The sequence below is a fragment of the Filobasidium floriforme genome, assembly GCF_021052385.1.
Source record: "Filobasidium floriforme strain CBS 6241 chromosome Unknown HD553scaffold_12, whole genome shotgun sequence".
NCBI classification, from domain to species: domain Eukaryota; kingdom Fungi; phylum Basidiomycota; class Tremellomycetes; order Filobasidiales; family Filobasidiaceae; genus Filobasidium; species Filobasidium floriforme.
Window position 1 is genome coordinate 925336 of NW_025763633.1, and position 13466 is coordinate 938801.

The window sequence follows — 13466 nt, forward strand, 5'->3', positions numbered from 1 at the left end:
AGACATATTCATTATTATTGTACAACAAAAAAAAGAGAACGAAGTCAAAAACAAGAAGTGAAAACTCGACGATCAACGTCGAGAGAAGTCCGGGCGGGGGTTGGCCAACCTCCCCAAGTCCTGGCCGGCCTCGGTGACCTCGTTGGCGGCGCGGATGAACCACTGGACGAGCTCGTAGACCGACGGGAAGTAGTGGGCCACTTCCTGCTGGTTGAGCGTCCATTGGGCGCGCTCCATCGCCCGTTCGAGGTCCTCGTTGAACCGCGTAAGTCGATCGCCGATGTTGGCGATCCTCGAGGTGGTGGCGGCGGTCGAGGGGGAGGAGGGGGAGAGGGGGAGGCCGAGGCCGGTAAGACCTGGTCGAGGTCGGTTCGGGGTGGTGGGGAGGGGCCGAAGGCCTCCGGCGGGCGCAGGGGGGACGTCGAAGTTGGCCCCGAAGCCAAGTCCAGAGCCAAATCGGCTGTAAGGACCTGCCAGCGGGAGGTCGGGCTTGACGTCGGCGGGGGTGGCGGGAGCCGGTCGAGTGTATTTACACTTCTTGGCCTCGGTTCCGTTCCACTCGCACCGGGAACACCGGCCCTTGGGACCGATGATGCAGCGGTTGAACTCGTCGTTCAACCTCTGCAAGGCCTCCGAAGGCGGCACGACAGCCACTCGGTGCCTCTCCTGGCACGGCTCGCACCGGTCGTCCCCGAACAACTCGATCACGCTCGAAGCGTGCTCCCTCTTCCAAAGCCGAATTCGCTGTATAGGGATGGTAACACAAACATAAACCAAGTGTAAGCAAGGCTGTGTTAGTCCAACTAGGTCTAAGTTGATCGGATAACTCACCTCGGCCGTCTTCCACTTGTATGAGGAAACCCCCTCAAGGGTCTCCCCGCCCCCCACCTTGCTCGACGAACGCTGTGTATATGCAAACGTTGAATATGAATCAGCAAGATGTTACTTGTACTCGAGTAAAGATAGAGCACGTAGACTCGAAGATGAATAGACAAGACTAAACTCACCCCGCGCTCGTCCTTCTCGTCCTCCTTCTTCTCCTCCTTCTCCCCAACCTCCTTCTTCTTCTCCTCCCTCGCCAACTCCAACTCGACCCGCCGGCGGATCTCGTCCTGCTGGGCCTTCGCCTTCGCCTGATCGAGATAAGAGGTACAACAACGTCGTCGAGTCAGCAAACAGATAGGTTCTAAGACTTGCGAACGATAGCTGTAGAGACATTCCGACGCTAGCAAGACTTACGTCGGCCTCCCCCTTCTTCCTCTCCTTCTCCGCGTCCCGGATCCTCTGCTCCTCCTTCTCCACCCTCGCCTTCTTCTCGGCCGCATCCTTCTTCCTCTTCTCGGCCGCCTCTCTCTTCCTCGTCTCCGCCAACACCGCCTTCACCTTCTCCTCGACCTGACGCTCGACCTCCGCCGCCATCTCCTTCTCCGTCATCTATCAGGTCAAGACAAAATCACAACATCATCGATGTCAGTACGAGTTGATAAGACCAAACGAGACTGAACGAGACTAAACAAGACCAAGAAAGACTAAACGAGACCACAAAGGACTTACCGGAGCCGGTGAGAGAGAGGAGTCCTCTCTCTCCTTCCTCGCGTCGGACCTCGTCCTCCTCTTCTTCCCCCCCAGGTCGTCGGGCGCCGTCGACTTCCTCTTCTCCCCACCGCTCTTCTTGTTCTTCTCGTCGTTGGGAGGAAGGCCGGACATGTTGATTTAAGATTGGTTTGAGAGAGATTTGGAGTACGAGTAGGGTTAAAAGGTGATGAAAGTGGTACGAGAGTATTCGAGTAAGTGAGTGAAAGTGTAGGGAAGTACGAGAGAGAGGAAATAGGTCTAGCTGCTTACATATATACATACGAAAGGACCAAAGGACTTTGTTGTTTTGTTGTTTTTTGATGGCGAACAAAGAAAAAAAGATGAAACACTTGTTTGTTAGTCCAATAAAGTCTTTCTCACGCGCAACTCGCAGCACAATAGAGACGGGGACACCAGGTATGACGAGTTGTCTATGACATCATAGCGATGACGCTCATGACATATTGATGGTGTCATAGACAAACTCTCGTACAGCGAGGTAGTACTGTGTTGCGTCGATGATGGAGACCCATTGCTGAATAGGGAAACGCTGTTGAAGACCTTGCCTGAATTCGTGTGTCGAGAGCAGTGGTGGTACATGATCCATGTAGCGAGGCACTACGACGTGCGGATCCCGAACCCTAGGTGCTCTTATTTGATCGGCGATGGGGTCGGTAGCATCCATATCCATGATATTGAGCTGTTCAGGACGATTTTCTCGTAAGATAGCCTCATCTTGACTTTCGAGGGGGAAGAGATTGAGATCAAAGCCGCTTGCAGCTGCATCTACGACTCCTGTAGCAGTTCGCAAGTCCAATTTGGTCGATTTTAGTGCACGATGGACCAACGCAAGACCAATTTCGTCCAAACTGACCTCGATACCACATCTGCGCTGGGCTAAGTCCTTTGAGTCCTTGATTGGACATGCCATGGTAGTTCCACATGTCGACGTAATACCCCAACACGAAGTTGATGTAGGGTAAGAAGACATAGTGTAGACAGTAGATGTCAATAGGATCTTCACGATAGAGGTGGTGAACACGTTCCATCTCCAGGAAATGACGAGTGAATTGCTGTGTTACTGTTTCCCCAACTTGTCGCCATTGCCTCTCGATCCGTACGTTCCGTGTAGATGGTCCTTGCATGAAAGAACCCCGATTTTCACCTATAGAGGAGCTCGCAGGTATGTGACAGGAGCAAGAGAGACGAAATTGGTCCAACTTAGTCTTGTGGTGGAGCAAATCGGTCTTGCGCGAGACTGATGAGGTCGATCACATACCTCTCACCGCGTTCATCAACGTACGAACACCTAAATTCTCTCCACCATAGTCTGCCCTGACTCTTGATGGCCAGCCCCACTGCTGAGTCGCTTGTAAGAAAGAGTCTTCCACAGTTTCGGACTTGTTGTTGTCAGACGCAAGCATGAACACGATCAATCGACTCTTGCCGTCGACAGCACCGTGTATAACGAACTTCCAGTTGATCAACTTGTGTTGCCCGTCCATATGCCATACAGAGTTGACAAAGGGTACATCGTAGTCCCTACGATGTAGTACTCTCCCACTTCGGACCATGTTGCCATGAGGATCTTGAGCTCGCAGGGTAGCTCGCAGCTGTGCTCGAGTGACTTTGACTTGCTGAGCGGAGAGTAGCCCCATTACAAGACGTTCTCCAGTGTTCTGCTTGTCGACCAAGTTCAAAATTGATGCTACGAGCTGGTGATCAAGTGAAATCAAGTCAAGATTAGACTTGAGAGCTGATGAACAGTCCAGATAAGACCAGATCGGACGAGAAAAGACCAAAAAAGACCAAAAAAGACCAAACGAGACCAAATGAGACCAAGAGAAGACTCACACAATGCAATTGATACGGAGCGACCATATGTTTAACTGCTCGTTTGCCTTGCCCAAACGCTCTCCGTCTCCTAGTGACCGTACCCCTTGATATCCCTAGATGAAGAGCTATCTCACGGTCTGCATAGCAAAGATTGGTGTAAAAGTCGAGGGTTAGGGGTTAGGGGTTAGGGGTTAGGGGTTAGGGGTTAGGGGTTAGGGGTTAGGGGTTAGGGGTTAGGGGTTAGGAACGATGACGTTGGACGCCAGGGATCTTTCATAGGCGCAGAGACGTTCATGGAGGGATGTAGTAGACTGGATGTGGGTGATGTATGCCGAATGGGGAATCCTGGTCCTCACAGTGTGTTCGAGGAGGTGAGCAAGGTCGTCCAGAGCAGTGATGAGGTTGGGAAGCAAGAACACATTGCGTGTGGCCGGGTCTTGACTCAAATATAGTCTAGCAGGGTGTAATGTCTGCTCGACTAAGGCTGTAACAACAGGAAGGTGGTTCATCGTCTATGTAATACGTTGCAGGATCACTCACGATGAGTTGTTTGTACTTAGAATCGATCAATGAGTCGCGTTAAGACATGTATACCTCCTCCCACAACCAGTAGAGACCATTACTAGACTGTTGGAGTCATGCATAGTATGATTTTGGACATCTAAAGTCCTTTCTTGTATGTCTACTGGAGCACGGCGGTCGTTCTGTGAATTTATTGGTCTTGTATGGACGAAATTCGTTGAGATAGGGGTAAATACTACCAAAATGGAGGTAAAGACGCGAACAAAAGACCAAAGACGACCAGCAAAGACTCCGCGAGACCAAGAAAGACCAAATTGGTCCAAGAGAGACCAAATCGGACCAACAGAGACGACGCGCGTCAATCAAAGGCGTTGATCAATGGTGCAAATGGCGCCCCATACGCATTGCGCAAGGCGAGCTGTACAGCCGGGTCAGGCGATAGACCAGTCAAAATGGGCTTCTTTGCATTCCTGAGAGCCAATGAATTGACGTATTCTCCCAATCCTTGCGCAGGCTGCGAATTCGGAGCACGGGAGAAATTCGCAGGTGCTTGCATTGTGGGATAACCATATTGCATCCCACTGTAAAAGGTAAGCCCCGCCTGGGAGTTGTAGGATTTATCATCGGATGGGATCGGCTGCGCATTCGAGAAGTCCGCTTGAACAGAACTGCGCGAACGAGGAGGTAAGTATCGTCGACTGTTTGCAGAGGTGTAGGGTGTCATTTCTGGAACTTTCAAGGCGGTTTGGGTAGACAAGGTTGTTCCTTCTGAGCTCAAGGTACTAGAGAGCGTATGCCCAAATGATCGAGGTTCCGGGTCGTCGCACATATTTCTATACGTGCTCCAGTAATTCCACGTGCAGATTTCTGTCGCGCCTTCTCCGTTACGCATCAGCTCGCAAGGAATACAGCTACCGGTCTTACTTGGGCCACCACACTCGCGCTCCCAGTGTTGGCATACGTCACAATCGATGACTGATGGGATGTTGCCTCCCACCACTTTCTCCTTGGGCTGCGAGTGTCGAAAGATTTTGCCATGCGATCCCTCGGTAATCGATGAGGAATTCGTATGGCCGTAACTTGGTGTAACATGCCCAGCCATGTTCATTCGAACATGCCGTTGAGCTCCAGTATCGAAGCCAGGCACAAAGGCAAGGCTCTGTTCCTGCGATTGTCCTGAGAAATGCACCTGGTCTGATGCGTAGTGCGAAGGACTGAAGGCAGATGGATCGTCAGTGGGGATGAAGGTCTCCGTTACAGATGAGAATGGTGCAGATACAGCTGCCCTCCTCCCATATGCAAAATCCGGCGCTCCCGTCTGAAGGGACACCATGGAAGGCTCATGGGCAGCGCGTCCCGGACGATTCCAAGTCTGAATATCATTCGCGAGATTCGTAGGCGCGGTTTCTGGCCCTATCGAATAACCTCCAACGGAATGGGCATCCAGAGTAAAAGCATTGCTGTTCTGTGAATCAAAAACTCCAACAGGATAGCTCTGATCGTCGGTATCCCAGCTGTATGAAGGCTGATTCGGGAATGCCATGTTTTCGTGATGTTGAGTCTCAAGTTGACCCGACCGAGGACAGGCGCTCGATGCAATGATCATTCGATTGGGTCATACGGTACTTGCGGCGATTAGAGTACCACACATATATACATGAGCAGACACAGGATTCACTGAGAGCCACAACGAGGGACATCGGCTGACGCCTTTATAACTTCCTTTGATAACCCCAATCTACAGTGATTGCGATATCATCACCTCATGTGACCTTTTGACAAGCTGATTTCCTCTTTGAACCCTTCATTGGTGGCCGGTCACTGCTTTGGGAATGTTGACCCTTTGAGCCCAACTCCTGGCGCGCTGGCAGCTCAGGGGGTGAGGGTAGGGATTGGGGGGACAATCGAAGAGTGTAGAAATAGAATGGGGAAGATGCCTGAAAGATAAAGCCTTGAATAGGTCGGCCAACGGCCGCCGCTTAACCGGGCTCGCGGGTAGCTCCCGTGATTTTTGCGCAGACGATGTTCCGCTCCAAGGGACCGGTGAGCAGAAACCGCGTTTCATGTATTACATCATATCTGACGGCAGGGTTTCGTCGCAAAGTTAGGGGTCTTCTACTTGTACAGCGCAAATGCCGTCTGCATTTCTAGTATTATAGAGTGGGAAGACCCTTAATATGAATGTATGCCCACATTGTCACATGCAGGGCATATATAAATACAACACGATCACGGCAGTTAAAGGGTTTCAGTCACGAGATTTGCTTCAGCCGACTACGAGTACTGTGGTCACCTCCACCAGCCTGATCCTGACCACAATGTTCGAGCCTGACGTTGCCTAGCTTGTCCATGCCTTTCCTCTTATGCAAGGTATAGCCATCATTTTCGTTGTGGTATCGCTCGATGCTACCGCCATGAATCTCGCCGGTGCATCCGACTTAGCGTCTACGTATGGTTGATCCTGGTTTCGAATTGGGGGAAAGACCATTATTGTACGCCGTCCACTTATTCCACGTACAAACTTCTTTTCCTCTTTCATCTCTCAGTCGTGTACACAAGTCACAGCTTCCCGTTCCTTTTGAGCCCTCACAGTTGCGCCGGCGGCGGTGACACGGATCGCATTTGGTAGTCGGTCGGCCTCTGCGTTTTTTGGGTTGTCCCTGTTTGTCGACGTTTTGGGGGGACGCTGGCGTGGGAACCAAACGCGCAGGGTCTGGTGTCGTCATAACAGTTTGTGGAAGCCTGTTTGTAGGTGTAAGCCATTGAGCTGCAGTACCAGAGCTATACATGGTGTCGAGGGTAAGATCATCCAGGTGGCAAAGGAGAAAAGACCCATCAAGCCACGAATTTGCGGTCGGTGGTTCGTATACGGAGGTATAATACGGCGTCATTGGGGAAGGAGGAGCCTGTGCCATCATCTCTCCATCGTATTCGAAAGCCGCAGCAGTAAACCCCATCAGCGCGGTTTGCGGCGCTGTCGATTCTGAAGGAAAGGCGGATGTGCTTGACCTGCTCTCCAGATGCTGAACAGGTGCATCCTGAAAGCGGAGCTTTTCGACCCGTCCATTCTGTAAGGCGAATTTGTTGGCCCACTCCGCCGACCCAGGAACAGGTTTAGACTTTGCTCCAGTTTGAGACGTATTGCTCTGCTGCAGTCGTTCAAGCTCCCTCTCAAAGCTGTCGACGAAGGTGATTCGCATCCCCTGCTGCGGTTCCGAGGGGTACGTCGCTCCGAAATCGTTTGCGAAAGGCTGGTGCAAGGTCGACCGTCTGCACCCGGAGGTGGGAACTGTCGTTGGATACGCATCCATATTCGTGGGGTACCCCCCGAAAGAATCGGCCAGAGAAGGATCGCTATGTTCACCGTAGCCAGAGTTTGAGTATGCCCACTGCTGTAGCGGATGGGAGGAATCTCCCGGACGAGCCTCAAGCGTCTGGGTATCGTATGCGAAGGGAGGTATGATGTTCTGAGACGCCGAGGGACACGCGTAAGGAGTTTCATCTGGCGGGGCAGCAGCAGGAATGGTGTTCTGATAGATAGGTGCGTGATACGGATAGTGAGAGTCGTAAGATCCTGCGCTGTATACCGTAGAGGCATCCCTCAGGTACGTCGTCTGATCACTTTCGGACATTTTGAGACGAATTTTGTCGAGATACGGGATTAGATGTTTGCTAGATTGAAGAAGAGGTCTTGTCGTGCCTGCGAGCACTCTTACAAGAAATGGTCTGTTGAAGTATATATGGATACAGATGAGTTCGGATAGAAACGCTGGACGAGCCACATTTCCAGTACCTCCTTTCATGACCCCTCGATTGCTGCAATTGCGTGATAATCACCTAAACTCACGTCCTGGACGAGCTGCATATGGAGGGGGAGTGCTTGGAATTTACATTCAACTGGAATCGCGTATCATGCAGTAATGGGCGCTATAGAAATTTAGAGTCTGCAAATCGAGATTGGATGAGCTGGTAGAGGCGGTCACCGAAAGGTCATGGTTCATTTCACATGGGCAAAAGCACATCGACGCGACTGGTCAGCGAGCTCATCGAAGGCCGCGTTTCATGAATCAAGCTACGTCAGAACATGAAGTGTTTTCGTTTTTGTGATACAAAGAGTTCATACAGGAGGTTCACCAGGCACGGTGGTTCCCCACATGGGCCGGTTATTCGACTCGTCCCTCTGTCGAAATGTGCACTTTTTTGCTCTCCGACGACAATTGTCACATCTCTGCTCATCAGGGACACTCCTTTCGCACTTCGCCCTTTGTTTCTTACAGAGATCGCAACTGGTGGCAAGCCGGGTGGGGCGCCAGGAGGGCCGGCTCTGGGCTGTCGCATCTCGCTTCCGTCCCCGTCCGTGGTAGCCGCTATCGCCATTTCTTGTCTGGACTAACGCCGGATTCATAGGGCCGTAGTTAGATGGTTGGGTCCTCGCCGGCTGGGCAAGCACGAGCTTTGGTGTCAGTTGACGCAATGGGCGTTGAAACATAGCCTCTGATTGGCCATTGTTCGGTGAAAGGCTTTGATCGGCGATGCGGACCCCGTTCGTAGCCGTCGAAACGGGACTTGACTCGCTGTCCGTTCGCGTATAGGCTGAGATCATGGTACTACTTTGCAGTCCACCATAATCAGTGTGTCCTGGAAAGCTGGGACGAGAGCTGTACATGGAGGCTAGATACTGGGTGTCCAATGAGTGGTAGTACGAAGGACCGGTTCTGCCAACAGAAAGATTCACATTGGGAGAGTGGTACGTCGATTCAGGACCTCCCAAGTGCCATTTGCTGGCGGCCACATTGTAAGGCGGAACGGATGCGTTCACCGAATAACCCATGGTCAGACCACGGTAACTGAGCATCGAAGGGGTCCCTCCAGAGATCCCGCGGTAGTACTCGTACGAAGAATCGCTCGAGTTAGGATACGCCATGGGACCCTGGTGTGCGGAAGTGGGAAACGTTTCTTGCGGCAACGTGATCGACGGTCGTGGAGGCGCGCTGATTGCAGGACGATTGGCGGCTTGATAGGCTGGGACCTCGAATTGAAAACTAGACCCATCATACTGGTATCCGCCAAACTCAGAGTTCATCGTAGAAGAATGATCTTGTTCATGGTCAGATGATGTCATCTTTGCAGTAGGATGTTGAGATAAGAGGTCTTGCAGATCGATTGAGGATATCAGAATTATCGCATGGGTAGCATTCGAGAGGAATCGAACAGAGCATCTGAGTTTATCGTCAAGCTACTTATATGTGCGCGAGTCAGCACATTCTTAGAACTTTCAAGTAACGCTAGCAATAAATACTTCCTTTGACAGCCGCCTGTCAAGATTGCGAGGTAATCACCTCATCCGACGTCTTATACCTGCTGATCTTGTCCACACACCAGTTAGAGGGGATGGGTAAATCGATCGCGTTTCAAGTATTACGTCACGCCATATTTATTAAGGTTTGTAGCATTTTGTTTTTTATCGGCGGGTCGCGTGCTTGGTTGGCCGGCCAGGCCAGGCTGGGTTCGTTGACCACTGGCACGCTTATTCGTTCTAGAAGAAAGGAAGCGTTCCTTCCCTCTGTATCTCGTACATGATGTGCGGAGCGGACCATAGCCTACCTCCAGACGCTTCCCGAGATCCCTGGAAGTCCTCGCTTCATTAAAATCATAGCGATTATGATTCTAGCAACTATGGTATCGCAGCAGAATATTTCCAATAGCGGTGGATTGGCGTTAGCAGAAGCGAAGTGGGACATACCCATTGAATTCGCCGGAATGAAACCTGGTCAATGCTTGAAAATAGACCCCGTCGCCGGTGGTGCGCTGAACGCAGTCGTGGAATTTGCAGGAAGCATAGCAACATCCGGCTTGAAGGAACCAATGAGCAAACAGGCGATGAAAGTGCTGGCAATATGTCATGTCCGGTGATCAGATTTCTTGTTTTTTTTTATGACGATCGCGAGACAGATAAGGATCATTCTAAACTGGTTTTCCCATTTTTTTACGGTTAAAGGTACAGCATCAGTAGTACGAGGCGAGACAATCACTAGTATGGAGATTCCGGTCATACACATCTCTCTACCAGATTTCGAGGTATACATGCATTCATGATCCAGTTTTGAGGACTCTATGACGGTTGTCCATAGACGCCTTCCATTTGGTCCATCTGCAAGTCATCCTAGTCTGGTATTCCCTAGGGATACGAGCACAACGTTGGCAACTGCCAGTACCAGGTGTCGCACTATGGCAATGTTTCTTCAAGCGCTTACATGCATCGCAACTCTGGGCAATTCGGCCTGTAGATCGGCCCCTCGGCTTCCTTACGCTTTTGCCGGGCATCGATCCCGGTTTAGTCTCTGGACGATCGACTGGTGATGCCATGACGCCACCTAGTTGTGTTGTACCCTTATGATAGATTTCTTCTGCGACTGGGCAAGTGCTGTGCGCAAAGTCGAGATCTGGGGCAAGACCTGGGGTCCAGGGGAGAGGACCATTGAGAGCTGAGCTCATAGATGGTTGACCGTGCATAGAGGTAGGACCCATCGATTGCCACGTACCCTGCGAGAAGTCGCTGATCATGACTTGGTCCCCGTATATCGGAGCATACCCTGTCATTCGATCTCCACCTAAGGAGAGCGCTTGAGACGGTCCATACCAGGAGGGATCTGGGGACTGACCGTGCCATGCAGTAACGTCCGTCGCCGTCTGCGACGCACCTGCAGAATAGGACCAGGGATACTCGCTATGTTGAGCGATATGCGTCGATCCATCGCCCAAGTCACCCTGCCGTACTTGAGTCGAACCAACGACGCGATATTCCCAGGGTTTGGGCGTTTGAGCGGAAAACCTGTCTGAGGTGCCGTCAGACAGTTGCATCTTGGCCAAATATTGTTGAAGCGGAATATATTGAGTTGTCATCTCCGTGTCTGTAGCAACATGTGGCACCTCCAGGAATTGGCCAATTTATATCCACCTGGCTTGAACTAGTCCTCTGAGGGCGATGATGGTGTAAGCTGATGTTTTTGTTACTTCCTTTGATGATCACCCGATCGGGGTAGTGGTGTCATGACTAGACAATCTGACGTCGTGTGTCGACTGCGTCTGTGATGTAGCGCCTGCGCGCCTGGGCTGTACTCATACGTCCATCTGGAATCGCATATTATATGTAATCGAAAGGGCCGCGTAAGACCTTTGGTCATTGATCGCAGGCGAAGGTGTCCGAAGAACTTTGTGTCCTGAACGTGAGACATAAAATAGAGCATTTGATGCACGAGCTAGCTCATCGGCGCCATTCATGTACTTACACACAGAGTATCCAGACAGGATTCAGCTCGATTGTCAGTGCTTCCTTTCAAAGCTCTCTGCCTGGGCTAGCAATGCGGGAATGTGATCATACTCCACAACGTTTTCTTCCAAACTAAATTCGTGTACATGGTCCCCGTATCGACATGGTGAGGAGGCTGAAACAAAATGATTCTGTTGGTCCGTCCAGTCGTAGGCCCAGCTGGATGTTATATCTGACAAGCAATCGATCGCGTTCCGTGTATCGTGTCATGTCTTATGTCAATCTACATTATTTCGGAGGTCTACGACTGTCCCAGACAATAATCTGAGCCTCCCCTGGAACGAATCTACCGCGATACAGCCTATTGTGTTCGTTCCGACGATCCCAAGTACAAGTATCCCTGAATCGCGGACATTGCTTACACTCGCCGACGTCCATGAGCTCACCACTACATCTGATCCTTCGTCTGTAACACTGATCGCAAATCTTGACCGGCCGGACTTTTGCCTGCCGGAGTAGCTCTGTCGTTCCTGTGCTGCTTGAAGGAGGACCGTTTTCCTGGTCCTGGCCCACCAGCATGTCATGGTGGTCACCATTACCCGTTTGGACTGACGCTGAGGAGACGTGGCCATCACCACGGGGGAGGTTTTGTTTGGTGATGTCAGCGGCGTTTCCAGCCGTTGGAATGGGAGAAGATTCGCCGCCTGTTTGCGCAGAGGCTGGATTCTGAGTACTTCCTTGTGTTACCTGGTCTCGGCACGCTTTAAAGCTGTCATCGTCGTGGTACAACCAGCGAAAATGCTGCATGACCGGGGAGTTGTATGGAGCAAAACCGTCGCCAAGAGAGATTTGCGTCAAAGCAGAATCGGTGGAATTGTTTTCGCCCTGAACGGCATTGTGAGCCGGAAATGATCCCATCGTACGATCCGTCAGAGCAGCCTGGCCAGGTCGATCTCCGTAGGCGGAATCGGGGACCGTCTCTTGGGACATCACGGCCGATGGCGATGAAGGTGGGTCGTCTGTATGGGTATACGTCGCGAAAGAACCGTCCTGTCCATATTCTGACGGTACCATTTTCGCAAAAAGTGGTCGCGTCGGCATCACTTGAAAGGGAGTGACGGAGTTCCTTGACATACGAGCTGCACATATATATCTGCGTGAATACACACAAGAGTACATGGGATACCAGGACATCAGGTCGCATGTTAGTCACCTCCTTTGATCGCCCTCTGCATGAGCTGGCTGCACAAGAATCACCTCATATGACGTCTTGTACGCTTTCACGTTCTGATATCGTTCGAGAACCGGATGTTGCTTCCCGCGCTCGCTCCCAGGCGGCACGAGGACGGAATGTCAGCTGAGGCATGGTAGGTACTGATGAGGTTGTTGAACGTAGAAGTGGCTTACGGAAGATTGTCCTCCGGAAGTTCGCTTGGTGTTTAGAGCGGAGGGCCTTCTCGACATGACTGGTAGAACTGCGGGTGAAGGGTACTGTAGTATTGGTGGATATGGAGTGATACGTAGTTACATAATAGTTGTGTTTCAGTAGTAAACAGTTGGCGACATTAGTGATTGAAGGGGAGAGGAGCGGGTCGCTCAGCGATGACAAGCAGAGGCACAGGTCTTCCATGCGCTTCAGTATAGGCACCGACTAGACGTTGAATCACGGGACATCTCAGATCGCGTTGGCTTGGGGCAATGAATACGCACACTCAGCTCGATAATACGAGGGAGAGAGAAACGATCACGTTTCATGTATTACGTCACATATCATGATAAGGTTCGTTACATTCCAGGATAATTACGTATCCGCGGATCCCTCATTCTTCTTGATCGAAACCTCTTAGCATTCCGCGCGTCTGGTTGGTCAGGTCGTCACTGCGCATTGTTGAGTTTGGCAGCCAGTAGCGAGTGGGAGTGTGTCTTGTCTTGCTGGACGGAAGGGCAAAAGAAGGAGCTGTGACCGAGCGAGTGGTCGGTTGAGAAGGACGGACGAAATGTCGGGAAAGACAGGTCGATAGGGAATGTTGTCCGCCAAGAGCGTGCGTTTTGATCGCGACGTCTGTTTGCTGCTGTACGTGATCAAAATGGAATATACGAATCCCATCTTGTCCGATTGCGGTGACAGAAGCCTGTCTTGATCATTCCCACCTGGTAAGACTCTGAAAGCCGTGTATCCTCTGATGTAAAGTGTTTGCGATGTCGTTGTGCGAAATCCCGTTGGGTAGAATTGGTCGCTCAAGCTGTCCGAGGTCCCCGCCGC

At 51.4% G+C, this 13466-nt stretch overlaps 6 protein-coding genes across 6 annotated transcripts; all 6 read right to left on the bottom strand.

The window, feature by feature from the left end:
- Positions 1-72: 72 nt before the first annotated feature.
- HD553DRAFT_342691 (uncharacterized protein) lies at positions 73-1707 on the bottom strand (the record flags this gene model as incomplete). The annotated part of the gene is made up of 5 exons (XM_046182785.1): positions 73-744; positions 832-903; positions 1008-1133; positions 1240-1434; positions 1555-1707. The coding sequence occupies 5 exons, from the start codon at positions 1705-1707 to the stop codon at positions 73-75; spliced, it is 1218 nt and encodes a 405-aa protein (XP_046036433.1).
- A 632-nt stretch (positions 1708-2339) lies between these two features.
- HD553DRAFT_272590 (uncharacterized protein) lies at positions 2340-2741 on the bottom strand (the record flags this gene model as incomplete). Its single annotated transcript, XM_046177769.1, has 1 exon — positions 2340-2741. A coding segment is annotated over one exon (402 nt), but the record flags the coding sequence as incomplete, so codon positions are not given.
- Positions 2742-3008: 267 nt separating this feature from the next.
- Positions 3009-3191, bottom strand: HD553DRAFT_252020 (uncharacterized protein; the record flags this gene model as incomplete). The annotated part of the gene is made up of 1 exon (XM_046177319.1): positions 3009-3191. A coding segment is annotated over one exon (183 nt), but the record flags the coding sequence as incomplete, so codon positions are not given.
- A 3284-nt stretch (positions 3192-6475) lies between these two features.
- HD553DRAFT_324389 (uncharacterized protein) lies at positions 6476-9055 on the bottom strand (the record flags this gene model as incomplete). The annotated part of the gene is made up of 4 exons (XM_046181482.1): positions 6476-6593; positions 6721-7659; positions 7781-7792; positions 8328-9055. The coding sequence occupies 4 exons, from the start codon at positions 9053-9055 to the stop codon at positions 6476-6478; spliced, it is 1797 nt and encodes a 598-aa protein (XP_046036436.1).
- Positions 9056-10091: 1036 nt separating this feature from the next.
- Positions 10092-10836, bottom strand: HD553DRAFT_324390 (uncharacterized protein; the record flags this gene model as incomplete). Its single annotated transcript, XM_046181483.1, has 2 exons — positions 10092-10159; positions 10188-10836. The coding sequence occupies 2 exons, from the start codon at positions 10834-10836 to the stop codon at positions 10092-10094; spliced, it is 717 nt and encodes a 238-aa protein (XP_046036437.1).
- A 151-nt stretch (positions 10837-10987) lies between these two features.
- HD553DRAFT_324391 (uncharacterized protein) lies at positions 10988-12277 on the bottom strand (the record flags this gene model as incomplete). The annotated part of the gene is made up of 2 exons (XM_046181484.1): positions 10988-11064; positions 11626-12277. The coding sequence occupies 2 exons, from the start codon at positions 12275-12277 to the stop codon at positions 10988-10990; spliced, it is 729 nt and encodes a 242-aa protein (XP_046036438.1).
- Between the last annotated feature and the right edge of the window lie 1189 nt (positions 12278-13466).